Genomic DNA, 21,613 nt, shown 5'->3' with positions numbered 1-21,613 from the left:
GGTGAACCAAATAGTACATATGTAATCATGAAACATAAGAGTAGAACTAGGGTGTTCTTAAGCTCACCAAACTCCTTAGTGAACTCAAGTATAAAATCTATTAAATCGACTTTAAATGATGAATCCGAACCATTGAAACCCAGATACCTTACAAGTGATGTGTCTATATGTGAAAATTTTAAACATTCGAACTAATTTAATATACAGTCAAGCGCTCAAAGAACATTCAAAAAATGAATGCATTAAAATTAATTTATTACCCTTCTAATTTTGACCAATTGACTTTATACTAAATTAATTTGAATGTTTAAAAATTTCGCATGTAGACACATCATTCGTAAGGTAGGCAGATTTCAACGGTTCGTATTCATCATTTGAAGACAATTTGACGGGTTTTAGACTTGAGTTCACCAAGAGGCTTGGTGAACTTAAGAACACCCTAGCTCTTCAAAGTACTAAAAAAATCAGTGTTCTAAATAGCTAGCTATAGCAGTTTTAAATCTAGAAAACTAAGCTACGGAATAAAACTGCGCTAATTGAGCTACGGTCGCTATAACGCGTAGCGACAATAACGGTCCGCTATGTTACATGGACTTATGGACTTATGATTTTGGAATTTTAAACTGGTATGTCCCCGATAACCGATATTACCTCCATGCATGTTCATAAATGCCGCATCGATATCACCTTTGTTGGAGCTAGCCGTACGTTGTTGTTTGGCAAATTTAATTCATTATCTAATTAAGAATGTGGAGTTAGTTAGTTATTGGTGGTTCTTAATTAATTGGATTATCTAAGAATGTGAAGTTACGTTGTTTCAATGGTTGGTAATTAAGGTGCATGAATTAATTCCAAGATTATTTTCAGTGGGGAATTTGATCAAGCATGGGAATATATATATATATATAGAAAGGGTAGTCGTCACTCGTCAGCTAGAGAAAAAGGCTAATTTGTCTTGGCCCATTAACTTTAACAGGCCTCAGGCCTTAAGTGCATTGGGCCCAGAAAATAATAAAATCTTCTATGATGGTTTTTGACTTGATCAAGCAATCCACCTAATTAAACTCTCATAATGGTTAATTATATGGTTACAACTTAATTAGAAGTCTATTTTGTGGATATTACGCTTGTCCAGGGTCTATAAAAAGTACATCATTATACATCAAAATATTAAACTTAGTGTCCGGAGATTAACCGGATAGGATTTTATTTCCGTTAGTCCCACAATCTTTAATTTAATTAAAATTGCACCTTATATAAACAACCACATAACATATCTATCGCCTTCCTACCGAGGCAGTGCATAACAAATGCATTTAGCAAAATCAAAACCCTAAAATTGATCATAAATAGTGTACGTCATGTACACTCAGCAATTTTAGATTGCATGTCAATCGCTTTTTAAAACTAATTTGCAAATAAATATTAGATGGGTCTCACCATTCTTATAAATTTGCATTCAACTATATATTTCATTTTTCATATTCAGAAATCAGATCTGTACGTACACATGTACATGTCCTTAGAAATGTACATGTTAAAAATGTGTAATTCAGACTCTTTAAAGCACCAACAGCATGTCCTATATGTAACATATTTTTTTTACCTTGGTTCCCCCAAAAATGATTTATGGGTGGTAATTGGAGTATTTTTTATCTTTTTGTAAATATTTTTTTAAACAAAATCAACAACTGTAGTTCCTTTGAGCTTTTAACAAAAATCGAAAACAATGCCAGAAAAGAAATTAACTATAAGTGGAGGCAGGATTAGAAAATTGAGATTGCATGAGGAGATTGAAAAATCAAATATTGTGTAATTTTATTTTATAAAGAAAGCTAAAAAAAATTGATGCATATAAAAATTACAAAATTTAATGGAGATTTAACCTGCAGTCTACAATGAAATTTAAAATTGGATATGATCTATTGTAGACTGCAGGTTTAAAATTGTATATGATATATTTATAAATTTTAACCTATAGTTGATAGGGGTGAAATAAGTCGTTATTTTCCTTATCACTTAGCTTAAATTATTGTCATTTATCGAGTTACAATTGCTTATTTTATAGAGAATCAGATTCATTTTTGTTATTTCATTTGATTTTAGAGAATTGCATATTTTCAATGATATTGGAGCTAAAACAGCCATAAAACGATGCAATTCTGACATTTAGCCTCAGCCGTATGGATGCCTTCATCCGCTTGCAACCCAGAAGTGCTATCGCAGACAGTTATACCATCTGTGCGGTTTACATCCAAACCACATGTGACTCAGGCATCTGCACGCAAAAACTGTCAAAACAGCGGTTACAGATCTAACTTCCCAATCAAGGCCTATATAAGCATATAGACACCAGGGAAAGATCTCTATCTCGAATCTCTAAACATCTGAAGACACATTTACATTAGAGAGCACTTAGAATTAGGGTTTCACTCTTGTGGAGGCTATGCAAAGGAGAAATCAATAGAATAGCAAGGTCTCCATTATAAGAGGAGGAAGAGACAAGATTTGAAGACGGCATAAGAGAAGAGACAACATAGGTGTTCTCCTTCCATCTCTCCTTTATTGCTCTCTTTCTTTATATCTTTTGTCTCTTTTGTTGTTAAACCCGTCATAAGCGGCTAAGCAACCCTTTTCTAGGTGAAGACATGTAATCTTGAATTCTTATGAGTTTAATCTAGTGGTTCATTTATAATTATCATGATCTGAATTCTTACTGAGATTTATTCCTTATGTTCTTGCTTATTATATGCTTAAAGTGACCTCGTATGCATTGAGATGTACACTCCATGCCATACCATTATGGGGTTAACCAATATTCTAAGAATATAAGTATCTTAGATACAAGTAAAATATGACTGACCAGTTGACCGCTTGTATTCGAACTACAGTAAGGAACCTATTAGGATATAGTTTAGCAGACGAACGTCGCATTCTATGACTAATAATGGAGTAATCTTGATTATTGGTATTGTGAAATATTAGTAATTAGGACTTATCATTAATCTTCATGTAATTGTAAGTACCCGAACCAGGACTTACTCAATTAGGGTGTTGTGATACCGACCCAGTGATCGACACTAAAACAGGATTAGCAGCTCTCAAATCGCAATTGATACCGATGCAGGGCATGTGCAGTTAAGGCCAAACCGTATGCGATTCCAACTGGAGTAGAAACCAGCCCTTGTATTGTTTACCCAGTCGTGTGTGGATAGTGACAGAGCCGCATGCTACTGAGTAACTTTACATTGACAGGTATTAGCAGTAGCATGTGGTTGGTGACAGACCGTGCGCAATTGTTATGACAACCAAAACCTAGATTAAACAAGTTTGAATGATATAATATTTGATTCCTTAGAAGCTCATCTTCTAAACACTTAATCTACTACTACTTCTCTGTTGTAATTCAACATTACAACCGAGTAACCAACAATCAATCAACCAAACACAACTAACCTAAAGGAACCGATAACCTAGAACTTAGTTTACATCTTAGATCTCTTAATACACCATCCCTGCAGATTGACACCCCCATTTATACTATACGATAGATTCATACGCTTGTGAATCGACATTAGAGTAGACATTAGTGTTATAAATATTATTAGCATTGATTTCCACCCTATCAGCAGTCTACAATGAAATTGGGCTTCTATGACAGAGATCGATCGATTGACCTACGTTGCAGGGGCCCGGAACTTGGTTCATACTTCATACTGGAGGGAGGGGTGCTAAACCACCCCAACATTTTTGTCACGCCCCGGGGATCGGGCCGGGCACGTGACGCGATAGAACGACATCCTTGCATTCATTCGCCGTCTTGTCAGCCTACGTCGTAATAATAAGAAACAAAAATAATACAGAGTCCGCTACAAAGCTGAGTAATCAGTTATTTAACGACGCAGTTTCTCTATAATTGGCTTAATAACAGTAAACGACCATTTCAATAGAACTGGATTAATCCACACAATTAAATATCAAATTTTGTATGCATATTTAACCGATTAATATCAAATTTTGTATGCTTATTTAACCAATAAATATTTTGGTTGTCATCAAGAGCTTGTAAAAACGTACTAATGTGGATAATTTCTAAATGTTGATTTTTCAACTTATTGATTCACATAAAAACAAAATTAAAATGTGATAATTTTTACACGTGCATGGATAAAATGATGTAGATCATATCCAACAATTTTATTTTAACTTCTAGGTTATAAATTTTGAGTTATTAAAGTTTTTAAAAATGGAGGTATGGTGGAGACATAAAAAATGGAGGTATTTAAACCCTCTTATTTTATATTATAACTGATAAAGGTAAAGTTCAAATTAAATTGCTCTTTTAACCATAACTCCATATATAAGTTAGCATATCTCTTATCTCAATCACAATAACATATCAGATCTAATTATACAAGTCAGAAAGTACAGAAGCAAAATAGTAAAAGAACAATAACAAAAAATATGATCATAGAAAAATAGTTACAGACTTAGATTTGCCGAAACAGTACAAGTTCTTTAATAACAAAGTATGATCATAGAAAAATAGTTACAGAGTTAGACATTTCATCAAGCAGAATTTGGAAGAAAGAATCATTTCATTCCCATTCGTGAGATCTAAGGAACAACTTGTAGATATATGTTGACAAAGGGAGTGTCGACAAAATGCTTTGAAGAATTGATTGTCAAGTTAGGTATGGTAGATATCTACCTACCAACTTGAGGGAGGCTGTTGAAACAGATGTATACACGGTCCATAAACACCTATACATGGACCTTGTACCTGCGCCGTCAAATCAAAGAAGGAAGGCAGCATATTATTTCCTTTATTTTTAAGTTATTTGTTTCCTGATTTTTAGAAGATTGTATCCTGATTTTCTTAGAAGATTGTTTCTAATATTGTTATTATCTTTCTCTATATATTCTTCTCTTCCTCTCATGTAAAATATACATTAAAAAGAAAAAAAAAGAAAAAAAAAGTATGTGTGGGTGTGGAGGACAACGTAGGTACCAAATTAGTACTGAACCTCATTAAATCTTGTGTCTGTGTCAACATACACGGACCGTATACCTCTGTATACGACCGTGTACCCTACTCATACTTGAATTGTTACATAGGAACAGTGATTTGGATAATAGACGTCGCATGTTCTTTATTATATCACATAGTTACAACTTATGCATGTAGATTGTTTACGTTGCCTATCCTAAACCCAAGCATCACAGAGTTACACAAACAAAAAAAAATTCTGAAACCAAATTGATTATACAAAACTATATTAGTTACTTCACATAGGTATACATAATTAACTAATTGATATCAAGCAGATAAAATCCTTGATTCGTTTGCATATTAATCTCTACTGCAATTTTGTTTTGATCCTTTTATATTCTTGTATATATTGTAAACAAGTATGTTAAAATACCAAACACTCCATACTTGTTCTTACATTACTTTATTTTTTAATGGAAAAATATTATTTGGGTCTGAAACAACACTTCCTTATTATTTTGTGTGTAAACGAAATAGTTATATATAAATTAAAAAGTACATTCATAATCGTGAAATATATTCAATATTACACTTATTTTTCTTCTAATTAGATAAAAACTCTAGAAACATATTTGATTGAATAAAAAATTTCTGTAGAGTTTATATTTTTACAGAATTTAAATTATACCTTGGTAAGATATATGCCGGATTAAAAAATTATTAGGGGCTTACATAAAAAAATCTAAGTAATAACACTTGTATTTCTGACAAGAAAACTAGTATCCATATGCTACAACAGTTACCAGCCATTGGATGCTGATCCAACGGCTAATACTCTTAGATAGTCCAAAAACTTCCAGCAATAATGGCGCATTGTTAATCTCATATAGATTTTCAGATACATCCCCGCATTTGTTTACAACTTTACTCAGAAAAACCAGAAAGTTTTGATTCCTTTTCAATTTCCTTTTTTTTTCTTCTATTTCTGCTTTTGTTTTTAGTTCTTTTTCAAGTAATTTTTTCTCGATATTTTTTCGTTTCTCTTCCATTTACTATCGACTTGTAATCATTTTTTAAAATCTATCTTGTTTAATCTCAATTTGATTCCTCCGTTATGAAAGATATTAATTTATTCTTTACCTCAATATTTCGTCTAGCTAGCTAGTGGCCATATAGTTAAATTTATTTATTAAATTTTTCAACGTTATTGTCACATGAAGCATCATCTGTTTTATTTGATGCTCATATTCTTATCACTTTTAGTTATTGTTAAAGGGGTGTTCGGCGCGATTAATTCTTATTATATGTCACTCATAATTAAATCCCAATATACAAGAGGTATAAAAAGTACCTTGATCATTATATATCGAAATAGAGGTATAAATCCCAAAAATAATGAAATTTGATAAAATTTTACCTTTTGTCAAAACATCAAATAATTTTTGAATTGAATGAAAATTGATACACAACTCATTTATTAGAAGAAAAAAAACGACACTTTTAATTTTATAAAAATCTTAGTCCTAATATTTTGATGAGGAGAGTTCAAATGCCTTCATTTTCTCTATTTTAAAAAACTTATATAACTCAAAATTTAAATTATAAATGTTAAAATAAAACCGTTAGATGTGATCTATGTTATTTTCTCAATATGCTCATAAAATATTATCACATTTCAATTTTATTTTCATGTGAATTAATAAGTTGAAAAATCAACATCTAGAAACTATTCACATTAGTACATTTTTTACAATCTCTTGATAACAACCAAAACAAAGTTGAAATGTCATAATATTTTACATGTGCACAGATAAAATGATAGATCATGCCCAACTGTTTCATTTTGGCTTTTAAGTTTCAAATTTTTAGTCATTAAAGTTTTTAAAAATAGAGGTATGATGGAGGCACAAAAAATAGAGGCATTTGAACCCTCATCATCGAAGTATTAGGACTAAGATTTTTTATAAAATTAAATGTGTCGTTTTTTTTTCTAATAAATGAGTTGTGTATCAATTTTCATTCAATTCAAAAATTATTTGATGTTTGACAAAAGGTAAAATTTTGTCAAATTTCATTATTTTTGGTATAGATAATGTGTATAGAGCATATATTAATTATATTTTAAATTTCAATTAAAATTAATTACAAGTTATTTTATATGGTTGTGAAGGTTATCAAAGTAATGCATTGTTAATTAATGAATCCCCAATTTTCTAATTTCCTTAAATATTTTTAACTGTCTTTAATTATCTGAACAATTGATAAAAAAAAATTGCTTGGATTGCGCTGTGGAATGAGTGATTAGGAAGTCATGGACAGACCACTATTCGGTCAAAGATTTATTAAATTACAAATGCAATCTCATCCATGGCTTACATGTCAAAGTACTGAAAAATTCTTTCAAATTTACTTCAATAAGAAAAAAGAAAAAAAGAAAAATTATTTGCCGTTATTACAGGATTAATTTATACAGTTAACATTAATTAATTACAAATAAGCTAGTAACTCAGTTGGTGAGATACCATGCAGATTGCTTGTACATATATATAAAGGTCACACGTACGTTCATGTCTCTATATAAACATGAATCAAATTGCATGTGATGTGTGTCGTACACTTAAACCAAAATCGATCTTCCCAATTGCAGGGTTTAATTGTTTCAGTCCAGGTACCAGATGAAACAAAGAGTCTATATATATATTCTCATGCATGCAATGCATGGATCTATGCACGGAAACCAGAAGTAAACGGTATGCCGGTACGAGGCAACCAAACGTTACCGTTGATAAAATGTGCAACGGTAAAATTTGTTGCCTGACGAGATCTAGTGAGAACATGGAAACCGGGCCACTTGACCCTACTGGTGAGAGCCGCACCAGGTCCGGTATTGTTGTATTCGGCATAGTATAGCGTGTTAAGTCCGAAATTGCCATTCCATTCAAGCCATCCTTGCTTACTAACCACACTACTGATAGTTGATTGCATAATAATAGTTCGCGAATATTCCTTCCATGGACGACCAAGGAATGTCGGGGTCGGGTTAGCAGATTTTGCAAGATCAGTATCAGCAGATATGTTGCAAAATTGGAATGTAAAACCCGTATTTTGATCGGGTTCTTTCCTTCCGTGAGCAGTGTAGATGTTACTCTGACTCGGAAGGGCTTGTCTTGCCAGAATCTGACACTTTTGGAAGACAGCAGCTGAGTCACCAAAGATGAAATCGACTGTGCCAGTAATTTTACATTCACGCACTAGTACAAAAAACCCCTTCACCGACGGTTGAAATACCCCTACACCGACTGTTATAGCGGCGTCAGTAAAGCCGGCGCCAGTGAATGTTACCTTTTACTGACGCTCTAAAAACAGTCACTGTTGGGTTCAACACTGACGGTTTTTAAAGCGTCACTGTTGGGTTCAACACTGACGCTTTTTAAACCGTCACTGTTGGGTTCAACACTGACGCTTTTAAAAACCGTCACTGTTGAGTACCAACACTGACGCTTTTAAAAACCGTCAGTGTTGAGTACCAACACTGACGCTTTTAAAAACCGTCAGTGTTGAGTACCAACACCGACGCTTTTAAAAACCGTCAGTGTTGAGTACCAACACCGACGCTTTTAAAAACCGTCAGTGTTGAGTACCAACACCGACACTTTAAAAACAGTCAGTGTTGGACATGGTTCTGTTTGATTCTAGGCTAGCCTCCATATTTTTGCTAGCCATATATTACCATTCAACATTTATTGACGTTAAAAAATTAATATGCCACAATCACAAACAAAAGACACCAAACAAGTTAATTGCCATTCAAAACTATCCAAATTACATGCCATATATCCACAAAACACACAAAAGACACCAAATTATCCAAGTTAATTGGCATCTAAAATCTATTTACTTGACTTAAATAAAAAATGCTTCTCTTTCTTGCAACCTATAACTAATATAAAAGATAGTACCACCCGAAAAGAGATGACATTCAATTGACGAGGCCTATTCAACGTAATCAACCTCACATTGCTACTTCACCTAGTACAACCTACAGCTAGCAATTAGTGAAAATTAGAATCTGTGCCATTAAATTTAATGTCACAATGATAAAGTGTATGACAACTTGACAAGAGGGTAGTATGACAATATACCGTAGAAGTGTATTCACTCCATGCAAACTCACTCTGCAAATTATTCTCAAATTAATGCATTCTGGACAATCTACAACGCCAAATTTTTTGTTCTTTTTATAGAAATGTAAAGGAAAGTCTAAACTACATGCTTGCCAAGTTTCAGGATTTTTGTAATTTTCTAACTATTTTTAACAGATGCTTGAATGCAGGGGCAGATTGGTAAAAGATGCAGAAAACAGCAATTTTTGGAGATTCAGAAAGCCAACTTTAAAAATAGCTAGTAAATCATAGAAAAATGCTATGAATGTAAAATTTGGGTCTAAAGTGTGTGTTTTTGAGTCCTCTATCTGACTGTTCATGTGGATTTTTGGTTTGGACTTCTGATCAGCCTGCACTGGCTGATCTGTCACAGAAGGTCATTTGGGGTCTTTGAGGTACCAGTAGAATTTCATTTAGTGAACAAAAATAATGAACTTACCATCTCGTAGAGACATATTCAGTATAAGGAGGCTCCGAGTAAAGTTCCCTTGCTAGCCCCAAATCTGCAATTTTAACTATTCCATCCTTAACCAATTATTTATATAGAGCAATAACAATCATGACAGTTTTGCATTTAAACCCACACTGGCCTAATTAAACTTCAATGTTATGAATGCAGTTAGGCTCTGGTTTCCATTATGCCAAAGGAGTATGCTAAATTATTAGAAGTTGCGGTTTAAATTTAGTATGGTAAATAAGCTCTACTTGAAAGTTACATGCAGATGTTACTTGTTTCGTCTTCTTTTCTTTCTTTCTAATATACTTGTGTCATGATGCCATTTATCTTAGTAATTCTACCAAGATTGGATACAACAATGACAGTAGCAAAACATAAGCACAAATCTCATGGAGCAGACAATGGGTATCACGACTTAATTAATAAATAATAGCTGAAAGAATAAAAGTAAAATTGTATAACCTGTACATTTGACACCCAATCAAACTTCTTGCCAAATGGAAGATGCTTCTTCAGAGATACAAGTTCCCACTCTCGCATCTTGTGGGAATATTGATGTTATACCAATCTGAGTTATAGAATGTGAAATATCAAATAAGATCGAGATAGTCTAGTGATAATAAAAATTGGTGTTGTTCTTCTTTACAGGTTTTGTAAAGCTTGAAATCAAGATTGTTCACCAATTTATCATTGGGTGTCAATTTTATTTAATATGTGGGATTACCTATTTACAATTAACCAAGCAATTTCATAATCATGCATTTTACCAAGCAATTAACCAAGCCAGATTTCGGAAGACCATCTTAATTTGATTCAACAAGAAGAATTACAGCGCAGCGCCAAGGCCGTGAAGAATTTCTAGCGTCCGAACCTTCTCGTCAATTTTTCAGTTTTGAACCTCTGACATTGTATTATAACAAAAATTCACAAACAAATACTCATATTTTGACATAATTAATTCATACCAGAAGCAAATCAGAAAAGGGGGTACCAGTACCAGCATGACTCAAGTCCGATACTTTTAAGAAGTCCTAAAACAACAAAGAGCTCCCAAATTAAGAAGGGATTATCGAACCACTTACATCAGAGACCAGTGGCAGTGGCAGGAAGGAGTCGGAGGCAGAGAAACCGGCGGCAGTGGCAGCGTCAGAGGCGGAGGCAGAGAAACCGGTGCCGATCTGATGCGTCTGTGCTGGTGAGAGATCGAGAGAGGGATGGTGCCGATCTGATGCGAGAGAGCGAGAGAGAGATGGGTAGGGATGGTGCGGAGAGGGTTTAGTGCTGGGCGAAAAGGGTGAGGTCTGGCGGCTAGAAGGTTTTGTAAGAGAGCGAGAGAGACGGGGAGGGTTTATCGCAGAGGGAAATGAAGTTCGCTAAAATCAAAATATATAACCCGGGAACGAAGATTTCAGCGGCATATAAAAGAAAAATCACCGACGGTTTTAAAAAAAACAGTCAGTGTTGGTATTCAACACTGACGGTTTTGAAAAAACCGTCGGTGTTGAGCACCAACAGTGACTGTTTTTCAAGCGTCAGTGTTGTTCTCAACACTGACTGTTTGAAAAACAGTCACTGTTGGTGCTCAACACCGACGGTTTTTTCAAAACCGTCAGTGTTGAATACCAACACTGACTGTTTTTTTTAAAACCGTCGGTGATTTTTTTTGGTAGAGAGTTAACAAATTTACAGGGAATAGAAATTCTTGATCTTAGTTTGCATTATTTTTTATGCATGAATATTTGTTGTTGGGTATTAAGCCCTAAAACAAATCAAACCATGGATATTTTTTTTCTCCAAACTCCAAACTCTAAAAAAAAAACAAACCAAGGACAACATATTCTCGTGCGTCTTCATTAACTCACGAAACAAGAGTTTATGTTGCTTTGTGTTGAGATGCATGTTTGTTGGGTGATACATTATTAATTAAGATATAAATAGTTGGTATATATTTCAGCAACTATAATTGTAAATTGATATTTCAGTCACAAATATAATTCCAATCCTATTTTTATATTTTATGAATTACAACAATAAAATATTTATTGCATCTATAAATTAAATTTAAACAATCAAACTTAATTATTAAATATCTTACAAAATATACACAGTGCATAAATATTTTAAAATGATCAAGGGAGAACATTGAACGTAACCAACCAAAAAATTCGAAAGTTTAATTATGTATGAGCTTCGATCTAACGAGAAATATTTATGGCCATACGATGCTTCAATTTTTGGTCAACTAGATGGATGGGTAAATAAAAATAAATTTTGATCAAACTTTGATGCAAGACAGTATAACTTACATCAATTTCACCATTTTTCTTCACACACACACACATATATATGTGAATGTATAAAGTATACATCATATTTTAAATGTCTCATTTAAAAATTAAAAAATATTTTTAAAGCTAATCAATATTATCAAAACAAGAATTTATACTTTCAAAGAAAAATAAAATAAAGGACGAAACAGAAAAACAAAGTGTTTCAATCCTTTGAATTCGGTGTGGACCACCAAACGAGTACAAATTCAGAGTCGTAACTCAAAAACTGCTTTCAAATATTTTTTATTCCTTTTGGTAGAATCTCTATTGAGAACTATTAGTTTGGGTCGGGTCCCCACATGTCAGTGATACACTCATGCTCCATTCGATGAGGCACCTGCAATTCTGCTACAGAAAATCCATGTTCATGTTAAGTATGTATGTGCTCTTCACACCAGACCCATGAAAAACAGGTCAGTAAATCACTGACGGCTAAACGAAATAATCAGTAAATCAACCTACACTGACGGCTACAAAATAAACAGTCAGTAAATTTAGTAACACCGACTGTTTTAAAAGCGTCAGTGTTGGTTGTCAACACTGACGCTTTAAAAACTGTCAGTGTTGATATTAACACCGACTGTTTTTTAAAAACCGTCAGTGTTGATTACCAACACTGACTGTTTTAAAAGCGTCAGTATTGACCACCAACACTGACGGTTTTTAAAAAAAACAGTCAGTGTTGGTTGTCAACACTGACGGTTTTTACAGCGTCAGTGTTGAGTATCAACACTGACGCTTGAAAAATCGTCAGTGTTGGTGTTCAACACTGACGCTGTAAAAACCGTCAGTGTTGACAACCAACACTGACTGTTTTTTTTTAAAACCGTCAATGTTGATAACAAACACTGACTGTTTTTTAAGCGTCAGTGTTGAACAAAAACACTGACTGTTATTTAATAAAAGAGTCAGTGTAGGTATAGCAACACTGATGCTTTGGTTAAAACAGTCGGTGATTAAGGGTCGGTGAAGGGGTTTTTTGTACTAGTGACGGTAAAACTGCCGGAGAGCATGTGCATAGAGAGTATCTTGGTATCCCTCGAAGCTGCACCGGTAAAAGACTGAGAGGTCGGAGTCTGACCTGAGGGCCACTGCTTGATGTTTTGCCGCCCCAGCTGTGTTTTCTACGGTCAAGTCCTGAGCTATGAAACCCTTGCCATTAACGGCTGCATGCATGCAGGTATAATATTATTAATTAATTAAGTTAATTGGTTATATATTTCATATTAATTAATTCACAAAAATAAATATTTCATACTAACCCAGTGTGGCGCTTCTGAAGGTGGTCCACCCATCAAAAACATTTCGGTTGCCGGTAATGACCGTTACACCCATCCCGTCTCCAACCAGCATGAGGTTCCACTTCTTCTTCGGCACCTCGACATACTCCTTGTATACCCCTTTCTTCACATGTATCACGTACCTCTTCTCGCTCATCTCTGGAGCCGCATTAATTGCTGCCATGATCTGTTACCCGGCCGTGTATATATATATAACTTCATTCATTCTTTAGGATCATTTTAATTGAAACTGTATATATAACTTCTTAAAGTAGTTATTTGCTAAATGCTAATTCAACATTAATTAATTAATTACCGTGTTGAACTTGCCGCTCCCGTCTTGCGCCACCACAGCATCTGCAGCAATGCCCTTTGATGCACCTTGTAACAACATCCTATCTTTCTTCTCTGTCCATTCCGGAAACCCCTCGACAAGCTTCCTACCATATGCACTGACCCCAGTGGTGGTTCCGGCAGCAACGCTCACTTGCCCAAGGCACTGGGTCACCAGCTTAGTCACAGTATCAAGCCCGGAAGCCATCATTGACCCCAGTATCGAGCCTGAAGCAGCTAGGCTTTCTTTGCATGTGCCTTGATTAGTCAGAGCGGCGCTCAACCATGATTGGAGGTCGAACTGGCGGTTTTCAGCCGCCGCTTGATTTGATGTGGGGTTATCACAGGAAGCGGAGGACCACTGGAGCTGATCAGATGACATGTCAAGGAGTTCTAGACAGTCTTTGATTGCTGACTGTACACGGATATTGCCACTTATTCCACCTGAGAACCCCGATACTATGGGCATCAACTGCATGTGGATCACACACACACACACACATATATATATATTAAATGGATGTACTTAATTAACAAAATTTACATTAATTAATTATGATGATTGATGAGTGGCTATGGTAACATTAAATGTATGTAATTGTAATGTACCTTTTGGATTTGTTGCATGGTGGTTTGGAGGGTGGCTTGGAAGCTGCCTGATGGGATGAAGGCATGCAGCCCCCCGCCAATTCCTGAACCGGCAGATGGTTGCCCCCCGCCTAGTCCTGCTCCGCCAATTCCGGAGCCCCCACCAATTCCGGACCCCCCGCCTAATCCTGCTCCGCCAATTCCTGCTCCACCAATTCCGGAGCCCCCACCAAATGCGGACCCCCCGCCAATCCCGGAGCCCCCGCCAAATGCGGACCCCCCGCCAATTCCTCCTCCGCCAATTCCGGCTGGTAGCCCCGGTAGCCCGGTGGATGGGAAATGGCCAAAGGAGGGTGTTATACTTATACCAAGGGTAAGGATAAAAAGGATAGATAACAAAGGAAAATTGGATAGAAAGGCCATGGCTGGAGAAATTACAGTGATATTAATTGGTTTGTGTAAGAGCGGTAGCTTTATATAGGGAGAAAGGGAAGAGAGAAGAGCGGAGAGCCTGGTGAGCCTGGTGAGGTGGTGGGAGGAGAGAAGCATGCCAGCTTCTCCCTTCAAAACTTATAACGGTTTGCTATATATTTCTGTTCCTAAAACTAATTAAAAGAGTTGACCAGCACAATTCAATATATAATTCATTCATTGTCTAATGGCTCAGAATAGCTAATTAATTATAAATGAAAATTTTCTTGTTTTGTTTTATTAAAAGGACATTAATTATAAGTTTCTCAATTTTCACCCGTCAACTGATCAATATTTAATTCATATTTCTGCTCATAATTAAAACGATCGATTTGCACAGTTGCTTGCGTTTAGTTTCAATGCATCAGGATATATATATATAGTCAATGAATTTTTAGCTCCTTAACGGATTAATTTATTCAAGTTGTAACTTGCAACACTAAAATGAATAATTGGTTAACCGGTTCATTAATTATAACTGTAACAGTAAATTCATATTGTTGCATTCTCTCTCCCACTTTCTCGTATTAATGAAATTGATTTGAGGCTTCCCATATCCCACAGACAACAGTACTTGTAGTCTTGTACGCCCCTGGACTGGACCGGACCGGCTAACTCATCGGGCTATCCAAATCTATTGGGCCTCCTTTCGGCCCATTGCAACTGCACAAACTACTCAAATTAACGAAACAAGACATTGAGCTAGTAGCTAGCTTCTTTCTTTTTAGTATGATGTATATACAAGTTAGATTGTTAGACTCTTCCAAAGTACGCATCTAGTAAAAATGTAATATTTATCATAGTTTAAACGTATATAAATATATAATTAGCACAAACTAAAAAGAATACAGATCAACTAATAAAAAAAGTTACAGACAATACAGGAGCACGAGGCTCAGAATGATATCTAATTTGAAGTTTACATTTATATATATACCAGCAAATAATTAAAGCCCCTAATATCTTCTCTACATTATACAAGTATCTCTCAACTACATTGTCAAACCAGCGGTATATTTCACTCCGGTACTTGGCAACCACAAGTTACCGTCGATAAATTGTGCGACAGTAAAATTCGCAACTTGATTGGTGCTATTCATAGCATGGTACCCGGGCCACTTGACCCGACTGGCAACACCCGACCCAGGTCCCGAGTTCATATACTCACCATAGAATAATGTATCAAGTCCGAAATCGCCGTTCCACTCAAGCCAACCTTCAGGCCTGACCACACTGCTAATATAAGATTGCATAATAATTGTGCGTGAATATTCCTTCCACGGTCGCCCGAGGTAAGTATAGGTCTTGTTAGATGATGAAGCAAGTGTTGCAGCAGCTAAATCTGCATCGGCAGATATATTACAAAACTGGAAGCAAAAACCGGTATTTTGGTTTGGGTCTTTTCGTCCTTGAGCTGTGATGGAGTTTTTCTGATCAGGAAGGGGTTTTCGTGCGAGAAACTGACAGTTTTGGAAGATTGCAGCGGCATTGCCAAAGACAAAATCGACGGTACCACTGATCTTACAGTCACGATAGAATTGACGAAGCGCATGTGCATAGAGAGTGTCTTGGTATCCCTCGAAACTGCACCGGTAAAATACTGATAGATCGGAGTCGGACCTCAGAGCAACTGCTTGGTGCTTCGATGGGCCAGCCGTGTTTTCTACAGTCAGGTCACGGCATATGAAGCCCTTGCCGATGACAGCTGCATGTAGAAATTTAGTAAAATTGGGTTAGTGAATAGTTCATAAAAGCAGTACTTTTTTTTTCCTTTTTGTTGTAATAATTTGACCAACAAATAAATGAAAATGGCGCTTCAATAATTATCTAGGATGTAAACACGAGAATAGTTTCATCTAGAAAATGAAACTATAATGTTTTCTTCTTTTTGAGAATTCCCAGCGGTAACTCTGTGCAATTTCTCTTAGTAATTTTTTTTTTCGCTATATGAGAATAATGAATTGCAGGATTTTTATTTTTCAATTTTCTTTACAAGAGCACATGCAGGAATATAAGTTCATCCAATTTTGGTGGCATTAATTATGAGACAACCAAAGATTGGTTCTATCTTAATTTGTCGGTTTTCCATGTTCTTAATTTGTGGTTTTCATGGCCTCCATATATATATATTATATAAATGTAAAAAGAAGAAGAAATCTATCTGAGACTGAGACTGAGACTGAGTGCATATTTTGACAAGAAAAAAACATAGAAAAGCGTCCAAAGTTTTCATGATCTCCTAAAAAGTTTGATCACGTGTGATCCGCAAACAGTAAAAGTGGATATAATTGAGGTGGAAAGGCTCCATTGAACACGGTAAGAATCTTAAAGTTATGATATAAATTATGGTACTAGTTTTTTTAGGTGAATTCATGGTGCAAAGAAAAAGAAAAAGGAACATGTTAATGGTTTTATGTAAAAAAAGAAGAAAACAACTTAACATTTTATATTTATATATATGTTTTTCAAGTTATAGATCAAAAATGGGTAGAAAGAAAGATACAAGTCAACATTTGATTGATATTGTCCGTATATTTTTGGATTGCACAGGAGGAGTGCAAAAAGATACCGCAAGGAAGGAATCAATGAAGATAAGACTAGTCACTACTCACTACTCACTACTCACTACTCACTACTCACTAGTCAGTCAGTACTCAGTAAGTACTGGTACGATATGTGGTCCCCACGCGTCACAGTCATAATCTGACATGCCTCAGTTGTTACTTTTGGCCTGCTCTGCTTCTTCAATTAATGCATTTCCTTACTTGTTAATAAATGCTGATGTTTTATTTCTCAGGCAATCAGAAAAACAGTTTCATTTTTTCATTTTAGAAAAGAAAATCAATATTTTTATAGCAGCAGTAAAAAAGACAACCCTAATTCGGTCAGATGGAAGAAATCGGAGCAATTTCTTACGAAATCTTGTATTTTATGCAATTTTTGTGCTACAATTAATGCACAAAATCAAAATAAGTCTAAGGAATCACAGCTGATATAACTCAAACTTCACAAATTAAGGTTCCATCGATCTGATAATAGAATATAATATAATTATTAACAGTACGTCACCGAAACTTTACAGTGTAGCTCTCACATGAAACTTAATTTGCAGCAAAAGAAGAAAGTTTCTTTTAAGAAAATACTTGATTGCATTGCTCCCATCTATCTATCTAAAATTTTAAAGAATTATATATAGTCTGGTGACTGGTCCCCGACATAGTCATAGTCTTCCAGCCATGGAATTCTACGCCACCGACGCAATGCGGCAATGGCAATGCACTAGGTTTTCAATTAATTAATACCAAGTAAGTTTAGCATTAAATACAACCCTTTTTTTAGCACAGAGATTAAATGAGGCTTTTCTTTGCAAATCATTTATTGCTCTTCTTAACTCCACCCTTCTGTTCCTGTCATTCACTTTATTTTCACCATACGAGGTTTACTATTATTACATAATTAATTAAATAATTATGGCAAGATTTATTTAACATAAGTCAACACACAACGCTTCATGTTGGAAAAAATTCCTTAATTCCTTAATAATGTAGATCATATTAACATATTTATTTTGATTTTTAATTTTTAATTATGAGTTATTAAAGTTTAAAAAAATAGAGGCATGATGGAGGCACAAAATATGAAAGCATTTAATTTAGTAGTTGCATGATTATATAGAGACAAGTACAGAGGTACTGCACATTTGGGTTGGAATTTAATTAACTACTTAACCAATCACAAATAGGGGCCTCAAAATCAAGATTTGCTTAAAAATTGTGTTAATATTGGTTTTCAGTCCTTAATTAGCAACATATTTATTAATTAATAATAAAAATAATGGTCCTAATGAAAATCCTATCCTTTTGTATTATGCTTTTGGTTTTAGTTATGATATATAATGGTCGTAGCTGCCACATTAATAATCTAATTTTAATGCCTCAACGAAAAATTTACAAAAACCGCCGTATAGTAACAACCTAATAATAAATTAATTAATTAATTAATTAATTCAGCAACTACCAAAATAACCACCTAATTTATTCTAACCAGAAATGCAACGGACATATAAACTAATTAATGAATTAAAGTTGATAATAATTTTTTTTTTTTTAAAAAGAAGAAGAGAGAAACACTAACCGAGTGTGGCGCTCCCGAAGGTGGTCCAGCCGTCGATGAAATTTCGATCACCGGAAATGACAGTGACACCGATCCCTTCCCCAACGAACATGACATTCCACTTCTTCTTCTTGACCTCTACATTCTCCTTGTACACTCCTTTCTTTATGTGTATCACGTACCGCTTCTCGGTCATTTCAGGGGCCGCATTTAACGCCTCTTTTATCTGTCATGTTATGCATCCAATATTCCAATTCAATCATCGCTATATATATATATATTAGTTACAACTTACAAGTAGTAGTTATCAGTTATGTTAAGGCATGTAGTATTAATAGTAATATATAGTATCAACAATAATACTATCATAATAATATATAGTAATAGGAGGCACGTACTGTATATATTAACAGTACTAAAAGTGAAGTAATAATAATAATAAATAATCAACAACATTAGAGAAAATTAATTAGTAAGTATATCTAATGCATTATGGAATTAGATTCTAATTACTTGGAATTATTTGTTCTTTAAGTGTTCGATCATTACCGTTTTGTAATTGGCGGTTCCATCTTGTGCGACGACAGCATCTGCAACAATGCCTTGCGGCAAGGTCTGTAACAACTTCCTCTCTTTTGACTTGATCCATGTGGGGAACCCCTCGACAAGTTTCCTACCACCCTTTCGACCATTTGATCCTGAGACATCAGCCAAGTCAGAGAGGCTCTCAGCTACAAGCGAAGTGATAGTCTCGAGCCCGGTACCAATCAGCGAACCAAGCATCGAGTCAGTGTCATCCAGTCCTTCTTTGCATGTGTCTTGGTTGCTCAATGCGGCGCTCAGCCATGACTTGAGATCTGACCGACGGTTACCAGTACCAGCAGAGTTACTGGTACTGGTACTGGTAGTGGTTGCCTGAGAGGATTTTAGGGACCACGACAGCTCATCTGATGAAAGATCAAGGAGGTCAAGACAGTCTGATACTGCAGATGACATGCGGAGCCCGCCACCGAATGCATCTGAGAATCCTGACACGATAGAGACTATCTGTGCATGCATGATATATACATTAATTAAAATGGTAAATTAATTAATCAATCCTACTACGTACATTATGATTTTGTTTTTGTTTTTGTGTTGGTTTGAAAATTAATGCAGTGTGGGATGTACCGTACGTACCGATTGGATCTCTTGTACAGTGGAGCGGAGTGTGGAGAGGAAAGCGTCGGAAGGGATGAAGGAAGATGATGCTGATGACTTGGCACATGTACTGGAGAGAGTAAAAGGGCAGAGGATGAAGACTGAGAGAAGGATAAGCAGAGGAAGGGACGAAGATGCCATGGAATTTTGATAATTTGATTATATTGAGGGCTCAGTTAAGACTTAAGACTTAAGAGCGTGTCTGCGTGTGTGTGTGTGACTGTGTGTATATATAGAGAGATACAGTACATGACAACAGGAGGAAAGGGAAAGAGAGAGAGGAGGTGGGGGGGAAAGAGATTAAGAGAGAGAGAGATCTGCGTGCCAGCTTTGAACTTGATGGTTCATTCATTTATTGTTCAAAAATTGGAACTGTGGGCTTTTTAATCATCCCATTCAAAATTGAACTTGAAACATATATATATGTTGCAAATTTGTCTGGTTTGGTCTGTGTAGCAGATCGATCATGACTACAGAGGGCCGGAGGGTTAATTAATTTCTGCGTTGTAAGTTGTAACTAAACTAATTAATCGCATTATCACAAGAGTCATTTCAGATCGACCGACTGCCGACTGCCAGGGTTAATTAATTTCTCCGATCGATCGAATTCCATTTTCTAAATGACAATTTCAATTAACTTTATTAATTAAGTCAAAGTAAATGTACGTACGTATTTCATAAGTTCAATAATCAAATTAATTCTTTTAATTTAATAAATTATCTGAACATTTCTAAATGACAATTATATTTCATTAAAATTTATTAATTAATAAGAAAAGTTAAGTCAAAATAAATTCATTTGATAAGTGTGATGATCAAATTAATTATTTATGCGTGAAATTCTAATTAATTAATGAGCCACAGGTTAATCGCTTTATATGATAAACCGTGAATCCAACAAACCCATACCGTTACCGTCATCAATATATATATATACAGTAGTACTAGACTACTAGGCAATTACACAGGAAGAAAGAACCAACGGCAAAATAAAATTAAAAAAAAATAAAAAAAAATAGTACTAGTTATGAAGCTGAGTAATGACGCGTTCGGATGCATGCATGGTTTTTTATTGGATTAATTCTGTGGGAATTTTAATTAATTGGTTTTGTGGGTTTGTGTACATCTTCAGTGAAAAATATTCCTAAATCCTAACTCAATTTTTTAGGTCATATACAAATCCAAATGCACTCAAAGATCTAATTAATCTAACAATAATGATATACAATATAAGACAGGCTGCGGTAGTATTTCAGGTGCAATCAATAAATTCGGACCGTTATTTTAATTTGACACAGATCTCAAAGCAGATCTTTATAGTTTCTATAGACCCGTGATAAAATTTGTAAGAGAGAATAGATGTAAGAAAACTATTTTATTATTGCTATCTTAATTTGAGCTTTACATGTATCTTTATTTATAGAATAATTCAAAAACTAGCTGTTGCATATTAATTACAATTACTAACTGCTATCACTAACTTCTATTTTCTAATTTAATTATTACAATACACAACTTTCCAAACTAATCGTTATACACAACTCCCTAAACTAACCGTTATAATAATAATTAGTAACTTATTTTCAACACACCGGATTGAGTTTGATTAATTCAACCGAGATTAATCTGAACCGTTCATTTATTTATATTGCACCTCAAATATCAAGGGAATATAGACTCTTTAA

At 34.9% G+C, this 21,613-nt stretch overlaps 2 protein-coding genes and 1 long non-coding RNA gene across 7 annotated transcripts; all 3 read right to left on the bottom strand.

Moving 5' to 3' along the window:
• Positions 1–7,716: 7,716 nt before the first annotated feature.
• Positions 7,717–14,693, bottom strand: LOC144552465 (pectinesterase/pectinesterase inhibitor PPE8B-like). Its single transcript, XM_078300446.1, has 5 exons — positions 14,166–14,693; positions 13,540–14,028; positions 13,206–13,410; positions 12,936–13,109; positions 7,717–8,244 (listed from the first exon to the last, which is right to left on the bottom strand). Exons 1-5 carry the CDS (start codon positions 14,691–14,693, stop codon positions 7,718–7,720), a joined length of 1,923 nt encoding a protein of 640 aa, XP_078156572.1. The 3' UTR covers position 7,717.
• Positions 8,777–10,982, bottom strand: LOC144553644 (uncharacterized). 5 transcript variants are annotated; one of them, XR_013511409.1, is made up of 5 exons: positions 10,696–10,982; positions 10,076–10,513; positions 9,596–9,659; positions 9,136–9,168; positions 8,777–9,032 (listed from the first exon to the last, which is right to left on the bottom strand). It is a non-coding gene; the product is annotated as an uncharacterized LOC144553644 (long non-coding RNA). The 5 variants fall into 5 exon arrangements; XR_013511407.1 differs by lacking the exon at positions 9,136–9,168 and having other exon boundaries at positions 8,777–9,038; positions 10,076–10,181; positions 10,338–10,513; XR_013511408.1 differs by lacking the exon at positions 9,136–9,168 and having other exon boundaries at positions 8,777–9,038; positions 10,076–10,484; positions 10,692–10,982.
• A 764-nt stretch (positions 14,694–15,457) lies between the features above and the next one.
• LOC144553642 (pectinesterase/pectinesterase inhibitor PPE8B-like) lies at positions 15,458–20,051 on the bottom strand. Its single transcript, XM_078301888.1, has 4 exons — positions 19,908–20,051; positions 19,278–19,775; positions 18,750–18,954; positions 15,458–16,320 (listed from the first exon to the last, which is right to left on the bottom strand). Exons 2-4 carry the CDS (start codon positions 19,722–19,724, stop codon positions 15,608–15,610), a joined length of 1,365 nt encoding a protein of 454 aa, XP_078158014.1. The 5' UTR covers positions 19,725–19,775; positions 19,908–20,051; the 3' UTR covers positions 15,458–15,607.
• Between the last annotated feature and the right edge of the window lie 1,562 nt (positions 20,052–21,613).

Source organism: Carex rostrata, chromosome 4, assembly GCF_964058835.1.
Source record: "Carex rostrata chromosome 4, lpCarRost1.2, whole genome shotgun sequence".
Lineage (NCBI taxonomy): Eukaryota > Viridiplantae > Streptophyta > Magnoliopsida > Poales > Cyperaceae > Carex > Carex rostrata.
Note: the sequence above shows the minus strand (reverse complement) of the source record. Positions and strands in the feature narration are given on the sequence as shown.

Bases quoted from the DNA above. Each gene is read 5' to 3' on its own strand.
- LOC144552465 (XM_078300446.1), bottom strand. From the start codon at position 14,693: ATGCTTCTCTCCTCCCACCACCTCACCAGGCTCACCAGGCTCTCCGCT. The intron at 14,029-14,165 runs GTACATTACAAT...ATCCACATGCAG, and splicing joins CCATGCAACAAATCCAAAAG to TTGATGCCCATAGTATCGGG. The intron at 8,245-12,935 runs GTCACTAGTACA...TTTTTGTACTAG, and splicing joins TGCTCTCCGGCAGTTTTACC to TGCGTGAATGTAAAATTACT.
- LOC144553642 (XM_078301888.1), bottom strand. From the start codon at position 19,724: ATGTCATCTGCAGTATCAGACTGTCTTGACCTCCTTGATCTTTCATCA. The intron at 18,955-19,277 runs GTAATGATCGAA...ATAACATGACAG, and splicing joins GAACCGCCAATTACAAAACG to ATAAAAGAGGCGTTAAATGC. The intron at 16,321-18,749 runs GTTAGTGTTTCT...TTCTACATGCAG, and splicing joins CTTCGGGAGCGCCACACTCG to CTGTCATCGGCAAGGGCTTC.